At 41.7% G+C, this 25,864-nt stretch overlaps 1 protein-coding gene across 3 annotated transcripts in view; it reads left to right on the forward strand.

Moving 5' to 3' along the window:
* The window catches only part of patj (PATJ crumbs cell polarity complex component), an 80,197-nt gene that overhangs the window by 52,629 nt on the left and 1,704 nt on the right, over window positions 1-25,864 (forward strand). For 2 of the 3 annotated variants that reach the window (XM_087784668.1, XM_087784670.1), the window contains exons 30-47: window positions 11,553-11,749; window positions 14,186-14,277; window positions 21,433-21,514; window positions 21,700-21,771; window positions 21,831-21,926; window positions 22,450-22,512; window positions 22,574-22,664; window positions 22,725-22,831; window positions 22,895-22,978; window positions 23,040-23,233; window positions 23,293-23,440; window positions 24,125-24,211; window positions 24,282-24,423; window positions 24,479-24,510; window positions 24,572-24,694; window positions 25,369-25,473; window positions 25,537-25,640; window positions 25,720-25,843. In XM_087784668.1, the coding sequence (XP_087640794.1) occupies window positions 11,553-11,749; window positions 14,186-14,277; window positions 21,433-21,514; window positions 21,700-21,771; window positions 21,831-21,926; window positions 22,450-22,512; window positions 22,574-22,664; window positions 22,725-22,831; window positions 22,895-22,978; window positions 23,040-23,233; window positions 23,293-23,440; window positions 24,125-24,211; window positions 24,282-24,423; window positions 24,479-24,510; window positions 24,572-24,694; window positions 25,369-25,473; window positions 25,537-25,640; window positions 25,720-25,843 (1,943 nt within the window). The remainder of the gene's footprint in view (window positions 1-11,552; window positions 11,750-14,185; window positions 14,278-21,432; window positions 21,515-21,699; window positions 21,772-21,830; window positions 21,927-22,449; window positions 22,513-22,573; window positions 22,665-22,724; window positions 22,832-22,894; window positions 22,979-23,039; window positions 23,234-23,292; window positions 23,441-24,124; window positions 24,212-24,281; window positions 24,424-24,478; window positions 24,511-24,571; window positions 24,695-25,368; window positions 25,474-25,536; window positions 25,641-25,719; window positions 25,844-25,864) is intronic. The other variant, XM_087784671.1, reaches the window with a different exon arrangement.

The raw sequence follows: 25,864 nt of genomic DNA on the forward strand, positions 1-25,864 counted from the left end.
GTGTGTTTTTATTCAGACGGTGACGTGACGCTTCAGTGTGAACAGTGGAGGTATCGGCCAGTCAGATAGAGGTCATCTTTCGCCTGCTCAACACACACACACACACAAAGACACACACACACACAAACAGGTGGTCACAGACACGCTGCAGTGTATCAGACGTGTGCGTGAATCTCTGTGAGGACGTTTAAGTCTGTGACTTTCACTGACTTGTTCGGTCTGAGGTTCAGGTGATGTGGAGGATTATGTAACGTGCGTGAAAGATAATTCCTCGGTGACTCTGCATTTCTACACACACACACACACACACACACACACACACACACACACACACACACACACACACACACACATGCACCCCCCCATGAAACAGTCTTAATTTCAACCTAACAAGTGAATTCTTCGCTTAACATGCGTCATTCCTTTATTCCCTTCCTTTGATCTTTGACAGCGTTTCCCTTCATCAGTTCCTTCCTCTCCTCTTACCTAGCTTTTCACATTTTTTTTATTTTTCCTGTTTTTTCTTCTTCTGATACATTTCAATCTAAACTTTACCCCCCTTTTTCTTTTAGCTTCATCCCTCTCTTGTCTTTCCTTGTCATTTTGTTTTCATTGCTTCTCTCTTCATTTTCTCATCCAAGTTTTTCTATTCCTGCTTTGTCTTCCGTTCCGTCTTCCATCTCTTCCTCTTTTTCCCTTCCCTCATGTATTTGTTCTCTTTTCCTCCCTTCCCTTCTTTGTCATGTTCCTCTCTTCCTTCACTTACCATTGTTGAATCTGATTTATTTCTTTATTTCTATGTTTTTTTTTCCTTTCCTTCTCTTTCTATCTCTTAGTGTAGTTTTCTCCTTCTGTATTTCAGTTTTACCCTTTTCATTCATGCATTATGGTCTTTTCTTCCATCTTTCCCTCCCCTCCCTTCCTTCTTGGACACGGTTAATCCATCACAAAATAGTTGGCCGTCTAATCATAAGTCAACTTTGAAATGAAGGACAGGGATTTTTTTTTTTATGAGTAAAAGTTAATAGTCTGACTGATCCAGTGTCAGTGTTGTGTAACTCCTCATCTCTGTAAACCTTTTTTGGGGTTCCATCAGCGTTGGGTGTTAAAAAAAATGCAACATTTTGGATAGACCCCAACATTTAAATTCAAATGTGTACATAGAAAAGTGTTAGTGAAATATAGGATATTTGGCACATGGATGTTTTGCAGAGCAGAAAGAGAGGATTAGACCAGCAATTTGAAAACTGTCTTCCCTGCACCGACTTCATGCTTTCATTTTTGTTCTGATTGGATTTGGGTTTTATGTAACTCGATCTCTCTCAGTGTGATCAGAAAACATCCCATCTCTGGACATTCTAAACACTTTCTCTCACAAGGGACTTAAACCAACTCTGGGTAGTTTTGGGTACCTTAATATTTTTCTCCTAAAATAACTTGTGATGACACATCAACTTAAAACGAGTTGAATGACTCATATACAGTGACTTGAGGTGTTTTTGTGTGATTTTTATTTTCACTGTAAAAGTTCTTGGGGATGGTTGTGTTGGGGGGGGGGGGGTAGGGGTTAACTACGGTACAAAAACAAAGTTAAAGTTATGTTATTTAAAAAGCCTTCATAACACATATCATATTTCATTATCCACAATCTGATTCATTACCTCATCATTATCATCCTTTATTCAGACAATGGAATGCAAACCGGGACATGGCAATAGCGACGTTTAGCGAGTGCTCATGGGAAATGTGGTCTCCCGTCGGGCTAAACATTACCATTTAAGTCCACTGGCGTTGCTCGACCTAAAATCGCATAGAGCTGCTTTAATTTCTCTCTGAGCCGTCAGGGATAATATTTTCCAGTCCATGGTCCATCTAATGCAGCGGCTGACAAATGCTTCCTGAAACAAACCCCCAAAAGAGGTTTTTTTTTCTGGAACATTTGTACACATGGCAGCAACTGACGCTGATGCAATTAAAAAGAGCAGACAGCAAAGCAACAAAGCCTGCAATAGTTATTAGCTCGGTTTCCTTTACAGTTTATCACAAAAGTATATTTCTTAAATTTCAATGAGCAGCCTTGTAACTACGAGTTGTTCTGAGTACATCTATAAAGAGTTTTCTCATTACAACATGAAAGGATCACTAAGGGATTGTTAAGCAAAGTGAACTGGTCTTTTAAAAAAAAGGTCTACTTTTACGCTTCAAAATCAATTGGATACCTCATCATAAGATTGTTTGTTTTTTAATTCATGTGTTTACAGTTTTTTAAAATTTTTTGAATAGCTTGCACATTTACTGGTGAAAATCTTTCAGCTTTGGACCAATACTGGTGACAAATTGGTATTTTTTAAACTGTATTCAAAATCGAACATGTTGTTGCAGACTTTTTGTATTTTGTGTTCTGGAAGTATTATTTTGGTGTTAAATTGTGTCTATGTGTTTGAGACAGCCTGTGTTAGAGGCTTTACTAGATGAGTTAAGGTGTGACAAGAGAGAAAGTATTGAATCTGATTATATTTTCATATATTTTGTGTTGAGATTGCTTTTTATGAAAAAAACATATAAAAAAGATACAATAAATGTCTGTTCTAACATCATTGAAAGCAGGCTGGTCCTGTTCTAATAATTCTGTTGTGCCCTGTAACACCATGAAGTCATTGTATTGACCTTTTTTGCATTGATGCAAGTTCCTGCATTTGTTTAACAAGAATTTAACACTTCCGAGTTGAAAAACAAACGGTGCACAAACGCTCAACACCTGCTGTTAGAGAAAGTAATACATTTCCTATAAGTGAATGATCTACCTTTTTTCCACCTTTACTTAAGGATTTTTTAAATGGGTAAATCAATTTCTACTTAAGTACAATTTCATGTGTTTTTACATGAGTGAAGAACTATAGAAGCGACTTTTATTCATTCAAATTTTCCACTCATTATTTCTTCTTCACTTCTGGTTAAGTAACTTTTAGGTGATGACAGTTTTTTATGAGATGTGACCAAACTGTGTTTAAAGGGCCTGATGCTGCTGCAGTGAATACAAAACTGTAAATTGTTAAAATGACTCCATTTCCCATAAGCCACATGTCTAACGTCTATTTTTACGGACTTGTTTTTTTTTTTATTATTTCCTGATCATACCAGATGTCAGACAAAACCTATGCCGTGTATCGGCACAGGTTAATAACACGAGTCCACCGCCGCAGTTCAGGTGGAACAAGGAGCCAGAACTCTGTTTGCTCAGCGCCCTTTCACAGCAGAAGAATTTTCCCTCTGGAATTGATTCACGACTTTCATTGACTTCCTACATGATAAACTGCTGTAGTGAAGAGATAAACGAGCGCTAATGCCGACGCCGGTGCCGATCGTGTGGCTGTTCCACTTCATGGCGAGCTGTTTCTAACCAGCCTTCTCAAGCAGCTTTGGCAGTAGATTAATGCCACCTCCTGTGGGAGCGAGTGTGTGTGTTTTGGTGGAGCATGCCGAGCTACTGTTGCATTGCAGTGACCTCCAGAAGCTGCTGCCGCAGAGCCTTCCCACCAAAACACACACTGTTCGGTGGCTTAACCTAAAGTACACACTTGTCTTCATAGATCGTGAAACTTGTATTAATCTACTTTGAGAAAACCTTTCGGCAGGTAGGGTCTGGTCGATATGACCAAAATATCACATTTTTCTTCTTTTTCTTCTGTATTTGCTGGGCTTTTTTCATCCGAGTCTTTTAAACACATTTTCTTTGAATAAAAACATAATGGCGGCGGTAATTGCCACACAGCAACGGTAAATAACAAAGATTGATAATGATATTTTTCACTCTGAATATTTATTAAACATATTTATCACACTAAACAATTTAACTCTTATGTAAACCGGAAAAGTAAAAAAAAAAAAAAAAACTGATTTATTATGAGTTCAATACAAATCATTTATGGAACTTTTTTATTCGGAGGTTTCAACACGGATCACGTCCTTGACGGAGGTGGAATGTGTTTCTATTCCAGTCCAGTGAAGCTCTAAGGTTTCAAAGGCAGATCTTCTCTCTCTGTATCTGCTGGGTTCTTGTTTTTCATACGACTGGTGCGGATCAAACGATTGTCATCCGGTGACGTGACCTTCAGCGTGATGGACGACCACGTGTCTCACCTCGTCCCTCGAGTCCAGACGATCATCATGATGTAGAAGCCCGTGTTGGGCGGAGAACATGGACGCACACACTCGTGCCACACACACGGCTGGAGGGATCTGACTCGGCGTCTAAATCTGGCGGCGTCAGGTTGGGGTGTGTTGCTCACATGCTGATGTAACGTGACAGGTCGCCTCGCTCGCGGCTCTTACACATATTTTAGTGAAGAAACATTTGTGTTAGTGCGAGGTGAAAACATCTGTCCTCCTCTGTCCTCCACCTCACGCGCTGACTTTCACTCAGCACTCTGCTGGTGGCTGCGTCCTACAGGAGGCCCCCAGCTTCACTTTCTGTTTGTGTCCTTGATTGTGACTGATATCATGAAAGCATGAGAAAAAATCCTCATGACTCTCTACCTTATTTGACCGGTTTTCAGATGTCCTAAAACTTGTCTTTAATTTTCTTCAAACATGTCGATAAGGTCCTCCTCCTCATCTTGGATATCTTTTCCTTTTTCCGTGTCCTTCCACTTGTGAAAACAGGTCGCTTTGGCTCCTAACCTTCTCTTATATGTCCTGCTTTGCATTTTTTATACCGTACTCTTAATCACTGATCTTTTTTGACCTTTCAATGTGGACCTTTACCTTGTGTCAGATGTCTTTTTTCATGTCCCTGATGTCCTTCCTCTCATCTCTGATGTCCTTCCTCTCATCTCTGATGTCCTTCCTCTCATCTCTGATGTCCTTCCTCTCATCTCTGTGTCCATTTTCATATCTCTGATGTCCTTCCTCCCATCTCTGTGTCCATTTTCATATCTCTGATGTCCTTCCTCTCCTCTCTGTGTCCATTTTCATATCTCTGATGTCCTTCCTCCCATCTCTGTGTCCATTTTCATATCTCTGATGTCCTTCCTCCCATCTCTGTGTCCATTTTCATATCTCTGATGTCCTTCCTCCCATCTCTGTGTCCATTTTCATATCTCTGATGTCCTTCCTCTCCTCTCTGTGTCCATTTTCATATCTCTGATGTCCTTCCTCCCATCTCTGTGTCCATTTTCATATCTCTGATGTCCTTCCTCCCATCTCTGTGTCCATTTTCATATCTCTGATGTCCTTCCTCCCATCTCTGTGTCCATTTTCAAATCTCTGATGTCCTTCCTCCCATCTCTGTGTCCATTTTCATATCTCTGATGTCCTTCCTCTCATCTCTGTGTCCATTTTCATATCTCTGATGTCCTTCCTCTCCTCTCTGTCCATTTTTATATATCTGATGTCCTTCCCTCCTCTCTGTGTCCATTTTCATATCTCTGATGTCCTTCCTCTTATCTCTGTGTCCATTTTCATATCTCTGATGTCCTTCCTCTCATCTCTGTGTCCATTTTCATATCTCTGATGTCCTTCCTCTCATCTCTGTGTCCATTTTCATATCTCTGATGTCCTTCCTCTCATCTCTGATGTCCTTCCTCTCCTCTCTGTGTCCATTTTTATATCTCTGATGTCCTTCCTCTCCTCTCTGTGTCCATTTTCATATCTCTAATGTCCTTGGTCATCTCTGTGTCCATTTTCTTCATTTCATTTCTTAGGTTCTCCTGCTGATCTCTAATGTCCTGCAACTAATGTTGTTCATCAACTTGTCTATAAGGGTCTCCTCATCTCATGTTCTTTATATTGTCTTTGATGTCATTTTCCTATGATGTGTGTCTCATTTTTCCTTATTTCCTTCACCTCGACTCTGATCTTTTGCAGCTGGTCTATGAGGTCCTTATTGTCATCTCTTTCTGACGTCCTTCTCCTCATCTTTGATGTCCTTCACCTTGTATATGAGGTCCTTCTCTTCATCTTTGATGTCCTGCACCTTGTATATGACGTCCTTCTCCTCATCTTTGATGTCCTTCACCTTGTATATGACGTCCTTCTCCTCATCTTTGATGTCCTTCACCTTGTATATGAGGTCCTTCTCTTCATCTTTGATGTCCTGCACCTTGTATATGACGTCCTTCTCCTCATCTTTGATGTCCTGCACCTTGTATATGACGTCCTTCTCCTCATCATTGATGTCCTGCACCTTGTATATGACGTCCTTCTACTCATCTTTGATGTCCTGCACCTTGTATATGACGTCCTTCTCCTCATCTTTGATGTCCTGGACCTTGTATATGACGTCCTTCTCCTCATCATTGATGTCCTGCACCTTGTATATGACGTCCTTCTACTCATCTTTGATGTCCTGCACCTTGTATATGACGTCCTTCTACTCATCTTTGATGTCCTTCACCTTGTATATGACGTCCTTCTCCTCATCTTTGATGTCCTGCACCTTGTATATGACGTCCTTCTCCTCATCTTTGCTGTCCTGCACCTTGTATATGACGTCCTTCTCCTCATCTTTGATGTCCTTCACCTTGTATATGACGTCCTTCTACTCATCTTTGATGTCCTTCACCTTGTATATGACGTCCTTCTACTCATCTTTGATGTCCTTCACCTTGTATATGACGTCCTTCTCCTCATCTTTGATGTCCTGCACCTTGTATATGACGTCCTTCTCCTCATCTTTGATGTCCTGCACCTTGTATATGACGTCCTTCTCCTCATCTTTGATGTCCTGCACCTTGTATATGACGTCCTTCTCCTCATCTTTGATGTCCTGCACCTTGTATATGACGTCCACCTTGTATATGACGTCCTTCTCCTCATCTTTGATGTCCTGCACCTTGTATGTGACGTCCTTCTCCTCATCTTTGATGTCCTTCACCTTGTATATGACGTCCTTCTCCTCATCTTTGATGTCCTTCACCTTGTATATGACGTCCTTCTCCTCATCTTTGATGTCCTTCACCTTGTATATGACGTCCTTCTCCTCATCTTTGATGTCCTGCACCTTGTATATGACGTCCTTCTCCTCATCTTTGATGTCCTGCACCTTGTATATGACGTCCTTCTCCTCATCTTTGATGTCCTTCACCTTGTATATGACGTCCTTCTCCTCATCTTTGATGTCCTGCACCTTGTATATGACGTCCTTCTCCTCATCTTTGATGTCCTTCACCTTGTATATGATGTCCTTCTCCTCATCTTTGATCTTTTGCTTCTTGTCTATAAGGTCCTTTACTTAATCTCTGACATTCTTCTCCTCATTGTGACTTTCTTCATTTCATCTTTGAGGTATTTTTCCTTGTCTCTGATGTCCTACAACTCCTCTTTCGTGTAACTCACTTGTCGATCATGTTCTTCTCATCTCTCGTGTCATTTATCTGGTCTATAAAATCATTTTCTTCATCTTTGATTTCCTTCACCTTGTCTATGGTGTCCTTCACCTCATCTCTTTAGTGCGTCACTTCATCTTTGATGTCCTTCACTTTTTATAAGAGGTCCTCACCTCCTTATCGGGATCTCCCACTTTATGTCTTTCCTCTTGAGACGCATTAAGTCCTTCTCACACACGCAGAAATATGTCCTTCTAAATCAATTATTCGTCCATTAGGCTGACCACGTAAATCTTCACACACACGCTCACGTCTCTTGTGTAGTTGCTCTCTGTTGGAGGTGAGGCTCTGCAGGCGTCTCTAATTTAATACTGTTTTATTTATATCTCAACAGTCCACCAGCGCTCTTATCTTACCTACAATTAAGAAAGCCTGTGACTGTTTCTTTCAAGTGACACTCAGAAATACAAAGGAACCCAAATTTACCCTTCAGAACGTCTTCAGAGATTCATGGTTAGGATGTATAATTGTGCACTTTGAAATTGTGTTTCACTGACATTGCTAGTTTTTCGTTTGTCAAGAAAATGTAACCCTGAGTTATTAGTCCGTGAAGACTCGTTTCACGGCGCATGAGAGAAGATGTGCCGTCTGCCGACAGATTACTGTCAGAAGTGATGCACAGTTGTGGAGATGAGCGACAATAAATGCTTCCGTGTGCAGATCACAGACCCACAGAGATTAATTTGACACACTGAATTAAATTGGTCGACGGAATCTTAATGACTTCCTGCTGTATAATCACGAGTCACTGTCACAGTTTTACTTCCCTCACAGTCATAAATGGAAAAAATAATAGATTTAATTTGCTTTAAATACAACCAGCACAAATAAAACAAATTAGCATAGTTGTTGCTGGTTTCCTCACAGTTTCAGGCTTGGGTGTGCCGTCGTGTCTCTGAGCAAGACCCTTAAATCTTAAACACTTCTGATGGTTCAAAGACAGTAATGAAGAAACATTGAAAAATGTTAGTTGTTATAAAAAAATATATATATTTTTACTTTATAGAAAGAAACTTGAAAGTAAAGAGAAGAAACTGCAGCAGGAAGGAGAGAAGATGGTTGATTGGTTCACTATAGTAATCGTAGCTTTTGATTTGTGAGTAAACGGACATGTTAGTGTTTGCGAGGAGACGCTGACGGATGGTTTCATTATCTGTAGGTGCCCTCCTTCACTCATTATCCTGTCACCCTCCATCACTCACCCTCATCTTTCGTCCTCTCAGTGGACCGTCCAAACTTTCTTCCTGCTGCCGCTCTTTCATCTTCTGTCCACTTCCGGGCGACACGACGGGGATCTCCGGGATGGATTGGCTCGCGTTCCTCCGACTCTGCTCTTTTCTAAACGAGGTCACAGTGGAGACTCATCACTCCTCGGCTGGCAATTGGCTCTAAATAGAAAAAAAGGCTCAGCGTGACTCGTCAATAAACATTTGTCTGCTTCATTACACTTCTAAACTGCCGCAGTGGCTCTCAAATGAGCTCCGTACAATATTATATTATTTTTTAGACATGTTTTTAAATCATTTGTTAGATAATGTTATGTCTTCAACACACCCACCATTAAAGGAATAAGGCACAAAAAACAAAAATACAAAATAAAACATAAAATATAATAATAGAAATGAACACTTGTGATATCTTTACACTTCTTTTCTTTTCACCTTCTCTCAATCCTACAATGAAAATAAGGTTTTAATTAGAAGTTATTAATTTGTTCCTCATCTTTTTTTCTCCAGACTTTGACAGATCGTGTTCCTTTCTTTCAGGATCAACTTTAAAATTCTGGTTCTTACTTTCAGAGCTATTCATGGTCAGGCTCCTCCTTACATCACTGATCTGATCCAGCCTTACACCCCAGCTCGGGCTCTGAGGTCTGTGGATCAGAATCTACTTATGGTTCCTCACACACGGTTCAGGACCAGAGGAGAGAAATCTTTTCAGGCTGTTGCTCCTAAGCTTTGGAATGATCTTCCTCTCCCTCTGTGTTTGATGGATCTACTGACTCCTTCAAGAAACATCTTAAGACGTTTCTATTTGTTCAGGCTTTTCCTTGATTTTCTGGAACTCCTGTTGTGTTCTCAGTTTATCTTGATCTTTAAAGTATATATTTTATTGAATATTGTTTTGATTGTTTAAGCGCTTTGTGACCCTGGTCTGGAAAAGCGCTATACAAATAAAAATGATTTACTTACTTACTTACTTCAGATATTTCTGAAAGTGATTCCACATTCTTTCCATTTTTTCAGATTTCTTTTTCAGCATGGATGTGATGTTTTCATTGGTATAAGTCCAGTCAGTCCAGCCATCGTGCAAAGCTCTTCCATGTCACAGATTTAGACTTAGACTTAGACTGCACTTTATTGATCCCTTTGAGATGACACTCTCAGGGAAATTTCTGTTTTCCAGTAGCACAGAAGGAATAGAGAAAAACCAAAAAGCACACAGAAGAGGACGATAGCATTAAATATCAAAAGAGTAACTGAATATAAGGAACAGCTGTACATTTCTCTGCTTGTAGAAAAGTTCTCTGAACCTAAAAAAAAGTACATTATTTAATAGATATTATTAGACATACAATGGTTTTTCAAGTCTTCCCTCTCTTTCTATTCGTCCTTCTTCTTCAAAAAGAGACAAGCTCAAACCCACGTGTGCCCTTCTTGTCATCTGATCATACAAAACTTCAATAATAATGAGAATATGACTCTGGATGGTCAGCTCAATACTTTACACCTGCACCACTGACGGAATTTATTCCTGGGGTCACATAGAAATAACCATTACTTTCTAACTTACTCTCAACCCACCGAGTCCCGTTTTTTCTAGGGTTTGTTGTACGAGTTCCCATCGTTTCTTGAAATCCAAACTACTTTGAGTTACAATTTGTTTCAAGGTCATTAACAGCTGTGTTGGACAGTTTTGGTATTTCGGGACGTGGTCGTGTTGGAATCATAAGGACTCTTCGTCTTTATCGGTCCTGTCTTCAGTGGAGCGGGACACAGGTGTCTCATTAGTAAGCGTACCTACAGACACACACACACACACACACACCTACACACGCACACGCACACACACACTGAATTATGAGGGAGGATAACTGGTCGTCGCCCCTCCTCATCAATCTCCCTGCTCAGTTGTGTTTGTCATCATTACGCCTCCGTGTCCTCACGCGACACGCCCGTCTGTCGGAATGTTTACGAGACTGATACGTGACATCAGGAAGAACCTTTCATCTCACGCCGATCTGGAGTTTGTCATGTCACTCACGTCCTCGACTGGCGTGTTTATTTCATGCACTGTTAAGCTTCATTCTGTTTGACAGGAAATGTAATCCTCGCTTTTTCTCCCTCGCTCTGTTTTGATCGTGTCTCGTTATCGTTGATTTACTGCAATAACAACTTTGATCCAGAGCCACTAATTATCCAGTCTTTGTCAGTCCTGACCTCAGATACTTCCAAAGAGTTATTCCTAGTCATCGATGTTTGTTTTCTAGTCTCGATTAATAATCCTTAGGTTTCCTTTTATTATTTATTGAATTCTAGTTTGTCTTTTCATCTTCCTTCTCCTCTAACTCCATGTTCTTACTTAACCTTCTTACTCCATTTTCTTCTTTTCATTCCTTTTTTTTTTTATCTTTCTCTCCTCCACTTGTTTTTTTTTTCCTTGTTTCATTAATTTTGCTTCTTACTCTTGCTTTTCTTCTATTATTTACTTTTATAAATTCCTTTTTCTTTCTCTTATTCATCTTATCCCTCTTGTTATTACTCTTTTATCTGTCCGTCTTAATCATTGTTCTGAATTGTATTACTCCTGCTTTTTCTTCTCCTTCCATTTTTAATATTTTTTCTTTCTTCCACCTCATTTTCTCCCTGTTCCTCTTCGTCTTATTATTCTACGTAATTTGTTTCCTTTAATTCCTTTTCTTGGTCTTTTCCATCTTCACCCTCTCATATTTTCATTTTTTAATCTTTTCCTTATTCCGTTTCTTACTTTTCATTTTTTTTTCTCCCTCCATTTTTTCGTCTTATTTAAATGATAATTTCTTCTTTCATCCGTGTTACTTTTCTTTCTTCTTTATTTTTTTCATCTTCTATTTTCCCGTCTTCTGTCTCTTTTCTTCCGTGATAAGTATGGTGCTGCTTCTGACCTCTCTCGTGTCCCCTGTTACAGAGCGCTGGTGTGAGCGTTATGGAGACCTGCAGGGGGAGCTACTGTGCGTGGAGCTGGAGAAGGAGCGTCAGGGTTTGGGTCTCAGCCTGGCCGGGAACAGGGACCGATCCAGGCTCAGCATCTTCGTGGTTGGCCTTCATCCCGGGGGCACGGCGGCCAAAGATGGACGCATCCGAGTCGGAGATGAACTCTTGGAGGTGAGTTTCGGATCTTCGGCTTCATCCCAGCTCTCCAGGGTGACGTCGAGCTGGAGCTTATCCTGTTTCTCATCATTGTGGTGGATAAGATTGTTTTTGAAACGCACACTTTCATGTCAACACAACTCATCGTTTCCACATGAGCAGCCAAACTTGGATTGTGAGAATGTCTCCTGGTCGTAAATTAGGGTGTAAATATGTCATCGACACTTACTTCCAACAACCTTCTCTCCCCTGACGAGTGCTTCACTAAATCACCGGCTGATGCTGCAGAGCTGCCCACGTTTGAAGCCAAGGGCTCTCAACCTTAGTTGCCCGTGCATGAAATGATTGTGCTTGTTTGTGTCAAGTGTGAAAGTGTTAACGTCTCGGACATGTGTTGCACTTTCCTTCCTTTTAATATTAAAGAGATACACAGACAGTTTAAATTAGTCACCCTGCTACTCATTCAAAATTAATGACAAACCTGTATAATTAACACACACATGCACACATGCACGCAAGCACACGCACAAACACTAAAATCAAATACAGCCCATGTATTATCTCTGGGTCCAGGTGAACAACCTCCATGGCTTCCAAGATGCATGTGCAGTGATGGAGGTCCCTGAGGTGACCCAGAGACAACACAAGGGATACCACAAACACATTTGTTTTTGTGTGTCCGAGTCACTTTGACCCAGAGACAACACAAGGGATACCACAAACAGATTTGTTTTCGGGAGTCTGAGTCCGTTTGACCCAGAGACAACACATTGACTTCAAGTGAACGTTTTACTCTAGAGTGTCATGATTTTGGTTCTTTTAAAACTATCATGAGACATTTTATATACATGTTATACTGTATATACATTGTAAAATAATAATACTTATTTGGTAAATAAATGTATACATTTTAACCTTCAAAGCATTTAGTTCTTCTATTAATTTATTTTTGTTGTATATCTATCACTGACGTTGTTAGAAATGATAAATATTCTTTGCCATTTTTAGTAATAATAAAACCTAATAAAACAAAACCCTATTAAATTGGCGCGAGAAAAAGTAATGTATGAACTCCACTATTGATGACTTTCAATAGAGCCTCCGTTAACACTTCATGAACACGCCAGTAAACTCGTGTTAGGATTGTGTCTCCTTCAGCGATCATGGCAGGATTATATTCGTCTGAAAGTCACTGAGCGACAGCTCGTCCTGTTGGCGTCTCTCCACATGTGCAGATGAGATATTGATGAGTTTGTATGAGCACTGAACTGATGAGTTTGTGGCTGCGCAGCTCATTAACGTCGGTCTTAATTAAAGTGTGTTTGTGTTGTTCTTGGTGGCGGAGCAGGTACTCTGTGTAGCAGGACTTGTTTTAATAGTAGCCTGGTGGTTTGTCGGTGCTTCTGTTAATGACCTGATGCCTGCATGATTTGATTCTGTTTTTCTTTTGTTATTTTTTCGTCCCGTCCAATTTTTCTTTGTCCTCCATTTTTTGCTTCCTATTTTTTTTTATTGTCCTTAACATCCTTCCTTCGTATTCTATTTGTATTCCTCTTTCTCTTTTTTCATGTATCTTTTCCTCATCTTTATCCTACCTTTCCCTTGATTTCTGCACCATATTCTCTTCTTGTTTTTGTTAGTTGTTGTTATCAGTTGACGTGAGTTAATGTATTTCGACATCATTTACAATTCATAGACACACCGAGCTAAGAAGTCAAAAAAGATTAAAGAGATTAAAAGGGAAAATACAGTAAAAATTATTCTCTTTTCAAGAAGCAGATTTTGTTTTTTTGTTGTTGTATTAAAGTACCTTCATTTTTTAACTAAAACCCACACCAGATTATAATGCACATTGTTAATTTTTGTGAAAATGAAAGGATTTTGAATGCGCTTTATTGTCCGAGAAATGCGGTATCTTGTTATTCTCCTTGTCTTTGTATTTCTTGATGATCCCTTCACTGTCCATTTTGGCCTGTATACTCTTTTTCTTATTTTCGTTTGTCTATGGAAGTCACTCGCAGTGTCATGTGTCTTGCAGGGACCCCTCATTGGGACCCACACACAACTTGACAAAGCTATAACAAACACAATGTCTGAGTTGTCTTGACCTCTGCAAGAGAGATGACTTAATGTTTGCTCTGTTAAGTAACCTGAATTGTGCAGTAATCAGAATTCACCAACGACTTAATCAGGAGAAAGAACGGAGCGTCCGCAGCAGTTAAAGGTTATTTAATCAAGCGTGCACCGCTCGGGGCGACTCGGATGTGATCGACCTTTTTATCAACATTGATCGTCTGCTGCCTGAGAGAGATATAGATTGAGACGAGTACGGCCGGGCAAGTCTGTAGGCCATGGTCGCTCCAGATGTGCACTTAAACTCTTGTCTACGTGAGCCATGGTACAAACAAAATATGTATGTATTAAATAGATTACGTTTCTCTGTTTTTCCAGATTAACAACCAGGTTCTGTACGGGCGGAGCCACCAGAACGCCTCGGCCATCATCAAAAGTGCCGCCTCCAAGGTGAAGATCATCCTGCTAAGGTAGGACCGCCAGGAATCAAGATAAGAAACAAGGACACTACCGTTCAAAAGTTTGGTTTCACCCATACAATTTTGTGTTTTCCATTAAAAGTCACACTTTTATTCATCAAAAAGTTGGAAGATTATAATTAATAATTTTGATTTGAAATAATAATTTTGTTTCTTCAAACTTTGCTTTCGTCAAAGAATGCTCCCTCTGCAGCAATGACAGCATCTCAAACCTTTGCTATTCTATCTGATAATATGTTGAGGTTATCTGAAGAAATTTCACCCCATGTTTCCTGAAGCACCACAAGTGTGATTGACTTGATGGTCAGTTCTTGCGTACCCTACGGTCAAGCTTCTCCCACAACAGCTCAATGGGGTTGAGATCTGGTGACTGCGCCGGCAGCTCCTTTACAGACAGAAAACCAGCTTCTTCTCTAAATAGCTCCTGCATAACTTGAAGGTGAGCTTTGGGTCTTTGTCCTGCTGTACGATGAAACTGGTTCCAACAAAGTGCTGTCCACAGTGTATGGCACGGCGCTGCAAGATGGAGTGATAGTCTTCCTTGTTCAAAATCCACTTTACCTTTTACAAATCTCCCACTTTACAAGCACCAAAGCATCTCCAGACCATCACATGACCTGCTCTATGACAGATGATGTCAGGTTCCAGAATCTTTCTCTTGGTCTGCGTCTTACAAACGTTTTTGTTTGATCCAAACACCTCAACTTTGATTCTTCCATCCATAACACATTTTCCACTCTTCTCTCCAATGTCTGTAATCTTTTTCCCATAATAATCTTTTAATTTTATTGGCCAGTCTTTTAGCATCTAGGAGTCTCTTCATTGCAGACGTTGGTGTTTTGCAGGGACCATTAAATGAAGCTGACCTTTGATGCGCCTATTTCTCACACTAGAGACTCGAATGAACTTGTCTTCTTTCTCCATCTTCTGTTTCTTCTCTGGTTCGAGCCTGTTTGTGCTGCTCTTTAAAGGCAGAAGTTCACACCGTTGTAGGAAATCTTCAGTTTCTTGCTTATTTGTCACATGTAATAGCCTTCATTTTGAAGAACATGAATAGACCGCCTAAATTCTCTCAAAGAAAAAGTGGTTGAGGTGAGAGAGCGACGCTGCAGCAAATGTCTCGAATTACAGCCGAATTGTCAGGGAGTGAGAGATGAAGAAGATACCTCCTCCTCTGCATTGATCTGCTGCAGGAAAGTTTGTTGCGTTGCTTCTCTAGTACCTGCAGAAGGATGAATATATATCTGCGCAGCATTTCCCTGGACAGTATAACAACAAACCATCCATTACCACCTATGCATCACTATCAGTCAGCGCTGTTGAATAAGACAGGCTAATGCTAACCTCTCAGGGGATAAGATAGAGATGGAAGTTATCAGGAGGCTAACCAGGCTAATGCTAACCTCCCAGTTGATGAGACACGTCTAAGAAAGGGAGATGTTAGATTGAAAATTATCATACACTATACGTATACGCCTTCATCTAAGAGCTTAAATGTTTGAATACACATTCACAATCAACATTTCACTCAGACTGATTTACACTGTTTTCAAGGCAAGCTTGGAACAGACGTAGAGTCATGACAGCGGTTATTTAAACGTTTGTCTGCCCTTTTCACACCTTGGGTCGTGGATCAAAAGAACGAAACAGGGACACACCCGTGACACAACCTAGGAGACAGTAACACCCACCCAAGAACATTTGAATGATTAGAAAAGGAAACAAAGTAGGAAGGACTCTCCACAGGATATCGTGACACAGGGAGTTTGAAGGAACCAATAGGACGATCTGCCTTAAATATAGCAAACCTTTTATCGTTCGGAACCGTCTTTCCCTGAGCTATCAACCTGAAAAGCTGCCGGCAAAGAGCGCGTCCGATCGATTGTAAAAACTTGTATCTTTGTTTGACTTGAAGCGGCGAATAAACGACCCGTTACACTCTGCATTGACCTTTTTTCTCCTTAAAGCAAAGTATTAAGACCCAGAGGTGACGTCGTGTTGGAGCGACGGAAACGGACTCCAGTTTTAACCATTTTAGAGACGCTTAATTCCCAGGGAACATTGCAAAACAAAAGTGGATGAGTGACACCCCAATAAATCAATCTATAGTTTCTTATTAACCGACTCAGTAAAGGGCCCAAATCTGAGTTCTGATTGACATGTTGATGCAGCAGTTTAATACTGGAGGAGCCTCATGAGAGCTCCACGCTGCCAGCTGCTGTCAGGGTGATGGATGCGTCTGTAAAAGAACCCGACATAAATATTTAAAGCTCAGTCAGGGAGGTTCGTTCGTGACTTAATGAGGGACCAAACTCCGAGACGCTGGCGAAGACACTCACCTGTCTGAAGGCAAAGATCGACGGGAGGCTCGTATGTAGGCCACATGTGCTGGGATCAGATGACGCCACTCCGGAAGGTGAACTTGATTAATGCGGTGCATCTTCAGTGGATTCTCAAACACAGACTTTTAACATGCGCCATCGCTCCCTGAGGAAATCTAAACGCTGGAGAAGAAGGAGTCAGTGGCAGATCCAGGGAGATGGAGGAGAGAAAAACAAAGTCGGGCTGAAAATAAGTTGTTATTTTTGATGCATTTGAAGAAAGCAATCTTCCCACACTCCTGCTGAGTGGTACAACAAGTAATCAGAAGTGTGTTCACCTCTCAGGACTAGACACAAACCAACAACAATACTGACATTTCTAACCATCTCCGACCTGATTTCATCACCCAAGTATTAAGGGAGAATGCAGGCACACGTATGGGAGTAGTGCCATCACATTTTTTTTATTTTTTTATTTAAATGTTTTTTTTCTGCATTTCATTAATCCAATCATTTCTATTTTAAAAACGTTAATTTTATTTTCCGTTAATAATTTTTATCTATTTTTTTTACACTAACACAAACGTCTACAAAAACGTTTCTTTTATAATATTGGATAGAGGACTCTTTTGTGTCTATTTCATATTTAATGTAAGTAAACTGGCTGCCAGTCGAGAAATTTAACGATCTGAGAAATGTGAGTTCTTCTACCAGAGCCGGTCAGAATTCTCGCTGCAGAGTTCTGACTGTAAATAAGTATTATTAGTATAGAAAAGTACAGAGATGTACGCAGCCAAAAAAAAAATTGTCCTTCAGTAAAAATTTTATTTTTCAAACTTTACAGTGTTACAGTTACTTTAAATAATATGGGGCACTTTACATTTTTATTGAATATAACTACACTACACTACACTACAATTGTTCGTACCTTGAATATAAAGGCTGCGTGATGCAAAGTTGTGGATATCCGTCTGTAAATTACATAATTTGTCTTTATTTAAAATGTATTATTATTAATAAAATATGATTTATAGATTATTTCTCTATGAAGAAGAACAATTCTATTCATAATAATTTTAAGCTTGCATAGTGCTCCACAGCGCCATCTGGTGGAAGACACAAAACATTTAATTACTTTTCTTTTATAGAAAACAATTCAAGCTTTCAACATGAAAATGATAAAAAAAAAAAATGTAATCAATGCTTAATGCTTTACAAAAAAAAAAAACGTTTTAAATCCGACCATTCAATATTCTTATGGCACTGATATACTTCTATACACCACTACGCCACAATATCAAGTACTTTGTGAGGTTTAAATAATGATTCAAACCAGCTATCGTTATTTAAACTTTCCATGGTCCATGGAACATTTCTTGGTGGACCTGATTCACCCCCATGCATTGGGTTCACTTACTGTTAAAAAGGAATAAAGAAAAATTAAGTATTTCCTCATTGCTTGTAGAAGTGGAGTCAAGAAAAGAACCGGGTCATTCAAACGGATCTTTGAGTCGATGTGCAGGTAGTAGGACATGAGCTAATACTGACACGAGGGTTCATGGAGAAGCTTTGAGGACTCGCATCAGCCACGTGTTGATTTTACCTTCACAGCGACTGAATATTCGATGGCTGACATGGTCGGGTCAACGAGCCGAGACCGACGAGCGCATCAGTCGTGAGTGAGCGAGTGCTGCCGGGAGTGAGCGGCCGTCATAAATCACTCCGAGCGAATCATGACACGGGCTGCTGAGCCGCCGGCCTCCCGCTGACGCCTGATAGAGACGGAGAGACGAGCAGCTCATCAGCCGGTTGATTATGACCTCAGAGCGACGAAGCAAGATTGAAGATGAAATTTAAACTAATGCCAGAGTCTGCAGTACATGTTCCCCGGAGCACCTCGTGCAGTGAAGACGCCACATTAGTCTCGACGAAGACTTCTCCAAGCTCTCAGTGGAGCTACATTCCAGGACAACTGGATATAAGTGAAAATCTGTGAAGTAGTGGCACTATACTTTTAATTTATGAAATTTTCCAACTGTGTATGAGTACAATAACTCGTCTTGAGTCTTGTACTTACCATTGAAGACTGCGTTTAATTGAGACCTTTTCCTGTCCAAATAAGAAGGTTCTGTCTCGCCTGCAGTTAATACAAAACTCTGCAGCGAGAATTCTGACCTGCTCTAGTAGAAGAACTCACATTTCTCCGATCCTTAAAACTCTTCACTGGCTTCCCTTTGCTTTCAGGATCAATTTAAAAATTCTGGTTCTTACTTTCAGATCTATTCATGGTCAGACTCCTCCTTACATCACTGATCTGATCCAGCCTTACACCCCAGCTCGGGCTCTGAGGTCTGTGGATCAGAATCTACTGATGGTTCCACGCACATGGTTCAGGACCAGAGGAGAGAAATCCTTCCAGACTGTTGCTCCTAAGCTTTAGAAAGATCTTTCTCTCCCTCTGTGTTTGGATATACTGACTCCTTCAAGAAACATCTTAGGACATTTTTATTTGTGCAGACTACTTACTTACTGCGATTAAACTTGATGAATTTGATGTGCAGTAATGATGACGACGATAATGTTTACATCAGGGAATCGTGACAGCGCTGTTTTCTGAGATGCTGCGTCAGGTGGTGTATCTTCTTCTGAGAAACTTTAACAAGCGAACACAAGGGCATGTCTGACCTGGTGACATGTGGCGCTCCATTAGCCAATCAGCACCCAGGACACAGAACTCATGCATTCTCTGTTAGCTCAGTGGTTTTCAAGGTGAGGGGGGATATTAGGATTTGAATAAAATGTGATATAAACTATATTTTTTAACAATTTGCCGTGACCATACAACACACAAACTGCCTTGATCTTTAGAAGCTCAAGTTTTTGATTGTACCTGAACACACCACATGTGATCTGATGGTCATCTAGAATTCCAAAATATTATTGTTTTACAGGCAAACAGGGAAGTGGCCACGATTGGACGAAGTGCTTAACACATGACACATGTTCAAAAGGGAATAAACATAAAGTAAAAGTCTTTAAGTAGCTTCAATAATAGAGTTTGGGGTGATCACGGATCAGAGATCATCACTGTTATAATTATACAGAGACAACGATGATAAGGAAGTTGTTATGACAAATAACTTTACCCAAAATAAGGAACTTTTGTATTAAATCCTTATTCATGTCCACGATCATATCTTGAGGTTGGATTGAACAAAAGTGGCTTCATGACACTTTGGTATCCGAACAAGTGAAGTTGATTCTATCTTTATTTCATCTTTATCCAGTTAAGCACAAAAACTAACCTGTACGGATGGGAAACTATATTTTTTAAGGAGTATTAAGGAATTAGCAACAACTTTGTGAAAAAACTTTTCACAGTTTAAAAATGCGTATTTCAAAATCTTTGGCTGAATAAGTCAGTGGAAGCCACATTATATCTACTGGAGGCCCCTGGGCTTGACATGCTTGTTTGATACGAAGGATGTTTGTACAGTAGAGTCACCTCAACATCATCATTTATACCTTCACTCGACCCGGTGAGGGGTTCAGGTGGCTCTGCTCCCCAGAATTGTGTTCCACCTCTTATTGGATCTCACCTCAGGTTCAGCAGCCAATCTCGCCCCATTACGACCGGGTCCCTTCTTTTCCGCCGCTGCGATCCAATCTGGCCGGCGTGTCGGGGCAGAAGGACGCCGCCGCGCTCGCTGTTCAGCCAAGTGACAAAATCTCATTAAGACCTTGTCCACAGGTCGCCTCTGAATGATTTATCTCCACAGAAAGGTCGCCGCTGCAATGAACAATGAGGCAGCCATTTCCAGTGGGTCGCCATGGAAACGACCATCCCGGTCCAGAGCGTGGTCGTAATAGTACACGCCTGATGAACCCCAACTTTAGTGGCTCGAGAAACAATGTCGCTCTTATGATGAGTCGTTAGTTCGCAGCGACGGACGCCGGTTTCTGGTTTTATAGTTTCCGACTCTCTTACTTGTGTTTCTAACACAAATATGTGGGATTAAATATGTGGCATGGTAAAATGGTTAAAAATGTATCTCAATAGTAAATTGCATAAAATACATGTATAGATAATCAGAAAAATGCCACTAAAAAACTAAGACAAGAACTAAGACATGTCTGTGAGAGACACGAGCCAAGATTCAGAGTCAAAAGATTATTAAATGGTTGAATTTAACTTTTCAACTGTTGAAACAAACTTTTTATTGAAATGTTTTCGGCTTTTTTTAATCAATAAAATCCATAATTTCTGTATTGAAAGGTTGAATTTTAGTTTTTATGAATACAAATAATTTAATAATGAATGTAAAAAAATGTATTAACAAAATTGAATCGTTTTTTTTACACATAGTTTGATATTCTTGTTCAGTAATTCAAAAATACATGTTCTAAATTCAATATTTTGTAATCCGTAGCTGTTTACATTAAATATTATTATGTTGTTATAATAGTGCAACCAGACAAAATTATTTAATTGGAATCCGCCCTTCTACATCCTCACATGACCATCTGTACTTCGCATGATTGGCTGAAAGTTTAAGTAGCTCAGTGCTCTTTGGGTATTATCTGGAGCTGTCAATCAGAACTATTGGAAACCCGGCATGATGTGTTCAAAGGCTGCAGGAAATTCTTCATATAGTTGTCGCATCCAATCAGTTTCATTTCATAATGTTTGTGTTGCTGCAGCAGTTGTGTGTCTGCAGTGCAGCGCTGCTGCGGGTCTACCTCAGGATGCAAACGATGATGATGATGATGATGATGAAGATTCTTCGTCTCCTCGCCTTGATGTTTTGTTTTTCATCATCTGCAGGAATGAAGACGCCATAAACCAGATGGCTGTTGCTCCTTTTCCCAGTCCAGCTGCTCCCACACTCTCTCCTGCTAGTCCTGAGGTACACACACACACACACACACACACACACACACACACACACACACACACACACACACACACACACACACACACACACACACACACACACACACACACACAACTCTCGTATTGTGGCGAAAACAAAAACATCCTAATCTCAAGATGAACAATCAAACAAGTCTGATGACGCCGTTTGTTCCTCAGCCTGACCCCGCCCCCACAGACTGGCCCCGCCCTCCAGACAACCTGCCGCTCCTCCAGTCCTCGGACACGCCGGTCAGTTGCTTCAACTTCTTCTTGCCTTGAGGTCCAGTTAACTGGAGTTCTGTTGACAGGACGAGTCCAACAGTGAGCCGGAGCAGAACAGCAGAAGCAGCAGCAGCAACAAAAGCGCCCACAAGAGACCGAGAGTTCACGACACGTGCAAAAAGGTACAAAAAAACGAAAACTTTGTGGTAAAGAAAGTATCATAAATTAATTGTTTGTTTGCGTTTGGACCTTAAATAAAAAACGTGTCAGTAGAGGTCATACTGGGTTCACACGGAGGTCATACAGGGGTCACTGGGATTCTGTATTGGAAAAATATACGCCGATTCAACCAATTAGATCAACATTTATTTTTAAGATTAATATATTGTTAAAAACAGAAACACATTTGCGTGACATATTTGTAAAACGCATGCCAATATTTACTTGCTCTTTCTCACACACGTTCTGACGATAAAAAGATGAAAAGTTGTTGTTTTTTTCAAACCAAAATGATGAGAAAGCAAAAATGAAGAGAAAAAAAAAGATTAATCTTGACAAAAGACACTTTATGGCGCTTTGTGACCCTGGTCTAGAAAGGCGCTTTACAAAGAAGGTTTACTTAGTTACTTACTTAAATCATTGAAATAGCAGATAGAAACACGTTTTCTTCTAACTTAATGATAATGAAATAATGTGTCTCATCAGGGAAGAACAGCAGACTCTCCAGTGAAGGAGCTGCAGCCTCTCTCACTCTCTCTGGAGCAGCAGGTGCGTCGTCTTCGTTGTCGGATCCTGAGGCGACTCCATGTGACTGTGATTGTGTGTCCAGTCCTGCAGGCCCGTCAGCAGCAGACCCTCCACCGCCTCCCCTCCTCCTCCGGCTCCTCTCATCAGTCCAGACCTGCCGGCCGCCAACAGAGGTGAGACTCCGAATGTCACGGGACCAAACCTGAGTTCTGACACATGAACGCTCTCTTCAGATCCGTCCTGCTGCGCGGTGGTACCAGGTCAGGAGACGCTGCTGGAGATCTGCAAAGGCCGGTCTGGTCTGGGACTCAGCGTGGTGGGAGGGACGGACACACAACTGGTGAAACATCTGGTGTCCACAGATGAAGTGTTCAGTGTTGTGACCTGACATGTCGTCCCTCAGGACGCCATCGTGATCCACGAGGTGTACGAGGAAGGAGCTGCAGCCAGAGACGGCCGCCTGTGGGCTGGAGACCAGATCCTGGAGGTGGGTCTTCTGACACTGGTGTCCCTGTAAACCTGGACTTCATGTCTGGACGTGTGTGCAGGTGAACGGGGTGGACCTGCGTGGAGCCTCGCACGAGCAGGCCATCGCCGCTCTCCGCCAGACGCCGGCCAAAGTCCGACTGACAGTCCTGAGGGACGAGGCCCAGTACCGGGACGAGGAGAACCTGGACGTCTTCAAGGTGGACCTGCAGAAGAAGAGCGGGAGAGGACTGGGACTCAGCATCGTGGGAAAGAGGTTAGATTCTCCCGGCTTCATCATCACAGCGATACAAGTGTTCTGTGTGTGTGTGTCAGGAGCGGCAGCGGCGTGTTCATCTCAGAGGTGGTCAGAGGGGGCGCCGCAGAGGTGGACGGTCGACTGATGCAGGGAGACCAGATACTGTCGGTCAATGCTGAAGACACGAGGAACTCCACTCAAGAGACCGTTGCTGCTGTGCTGAAGGTCGGACACACAAATACATGCAGTGTGGCTGCACACAAAACAACACAAAAACACACTGATGGTTGCACACAAAACAACACAAAAACACACTGATGGCTGCACACAAAACAACACAAAAACACACTGATGGCTGCACACAAAACAACACAAAAACACACTGAAGGCTGCACACAAAACAACACAAAAACACACTGATGGCTGCACACAAAACAACACAAAAACACACTGATGGCTGCACACAAAACAACACAAAAACACACTGAAGGCTGCACACAAAACAACACAAAAACACACTGATGGCTTCACACAAAAGAAAGTGTGGCGCGTGTGCAGTGACAGTGTGGCTTGTGTGTGCAGTAAAAGCGTGGCGTGGCGTGGCGTGGCGTGGCGTGGCGTGGCGTGGCGTGTGTGTGTGTGTGTGTGTGTGTGTGTGTGTGTGTGTGTGCGTGTGCGTGTGCGCGTGTGTGTGTGTGTGTGCGTGCAGTAAAAGCGTGGCTTGTGTGTGTGTGCAGTGACAGTGTGGCTTGTGTGTGCAGTAAAAGCGTGGCTTGTGTGTGTGTGTGTGTGTGCAGTGACAGTGTGGCTCGTGTGTGTGCAGTGACAGTGTGGCTTGTGTGTACAGTAAAAGCGTGGCTTGTGTGTGTGTGTGTGTGTGCAGTGACAGTGTGGCTCGTGTGTGTGCAGTGTGCTCGGGGTGCGGTGCAGCTGGAGCTGGGTCGCCTGAAGGCTGCCTCCTGGATCTCGTCCAGACAAGAATCTCAGAGGAGTCAGGTGAGCAGCAGTTCTGAGCGCAGGTGACGATGAAGAGGATGATGTTGCTGACGTGAGGTTCCTCTTCCAGATGAGTCAGATTAGCAGGAGCAGCTCAGGGGTTACGCCCGTACCTCCCCCCACCGACCCACTCAAGTCCAGCACGACCCCCAACAACAACAACCAGCTGAAGTCCTGCAGTGACATCACTTCCTGCTCAGACAGCATCACAGGTGATCAAGTCTGAGCTTCCAAATATTCTCGACTCACAACGCGTCTGTGTTTCAGAGAGCAACGTGCGCTCGGTGCACATCATGAGGGTAAACTTTAACCACAGACCTACAGGTCTGAACACAAGCTCACCCCCACCTCTGTCCTCAGGGCCCCGATGACTCCCTGGGCGTGAGTATAGCGGGCGGGAAGGGAAGTCCTCTGGGTGACATCCCTGTCTTCATCGCCATGATCCAGGCCAACGGTGTCGCCGCCAAGACTCGCAGCCTGAAGGTACCACAGGGTTTCTGTGTGTGTCTTTGTTTTTCTATGTGTTTGTTTGTTGTCTGTTTCTTTAGTTTGGGTTCTAGCATTATTTATTGTTTGTGTTTTTTTGTCTGTGTTTGTTTGTGTTTCTGTTATTGGTTTTTTTCTGTGTGTGTGTTATTGTTCGAGTGTTTGTTTCTGTGTGTCTGTCTTTCTATTTTTTAATTTGTTTGTTGGTTTTTCTGTCTTATTATTAGTGTTCCTGTGTGTTGTTTGTGTTTCGGTGTGTGTGTTTATTTTTATTTCATTTTGTTTTCTGTGTGCGTTATTGTTTGTGTTTCTCTGTCTGTGTTTGTTTGTTTATGCGTTTATCTTTCACTGTGCGTGTTAATGTTTATTTTTGTTTTGTGTGTGTTATTGTTTCTTTGTGTTTCTCTGTGTATGTATGTTTGTTTTTATGTGTGTCTGTCTGAGTGTGTTTGTACATGAGTGTGATTGTGTGTGTTTGTTTGTACAATTTATAAGTGGGTTTGTTTGTGTGTATTTCTTTGTGCATGTTATCGTTTCTTTGTGCTATTGATTGTGTATATTTGCGAGTGAGAGTTTGTTTGTGTGTGTGTGTGTGTTTGTTTGTGTGTTTCCTCACTCGTGCTTGTTTGTTTGTGTGTGTTTCCTCACTCGTGCTTGTGTGTGTTGTGCAGGTGGGCGACAGGATCATCAGCATCAACGCTCAGTCAGTTGATAGTTTGTCTCACAGTGACGTCGTCGACCTGCTGAAGCACAGCTACGGAGACATCAACCTGCAGGTAACACACACTACCATGTAGACACAAGTGTGTTTTTGTGTTCTTACCCCTGTGTGTGTGTAGGTGGTCGCAGACACCAACATCGGTGCTATCACTAGTCAAGTGGAGAGTTTGTCGTGCAGCACAAGTCTTCCTGCCAACATGGACACACACACCACTGAGCCAGAGTGAATACACACACACACACAAACACACACACACATGTATATGCAACATTAGAAATACACACAGTGGTTTGTGTTTCAGGGGTCCTCGTCCTCGCAGCATCAGTCTGGAGAAAGGAGTTGAGGGTCTTGGCTTCAGCATCGTGGGGGGTTTCGGGAGTCCACACGGAGACTTGCCCATCTACGTGAAGACGGTCTTCAGCAAGGTCAGAGTCACATGTGCCACC

The sequence above is a fragment of the Callionymus lyra genome, chromosome 2 (assembly GCF_982586985.1).
Source record: "Callionymus lyra chromosome 2, fCalLyr1.hap1.1, whole genome shotgun sequence".
Lineage (NCBI taxonomy): Eukaryota > Metazoa > Chordata > Actinopteri > Syngnathiformes > Callionymidae > Callionymus > Callionymus lyra.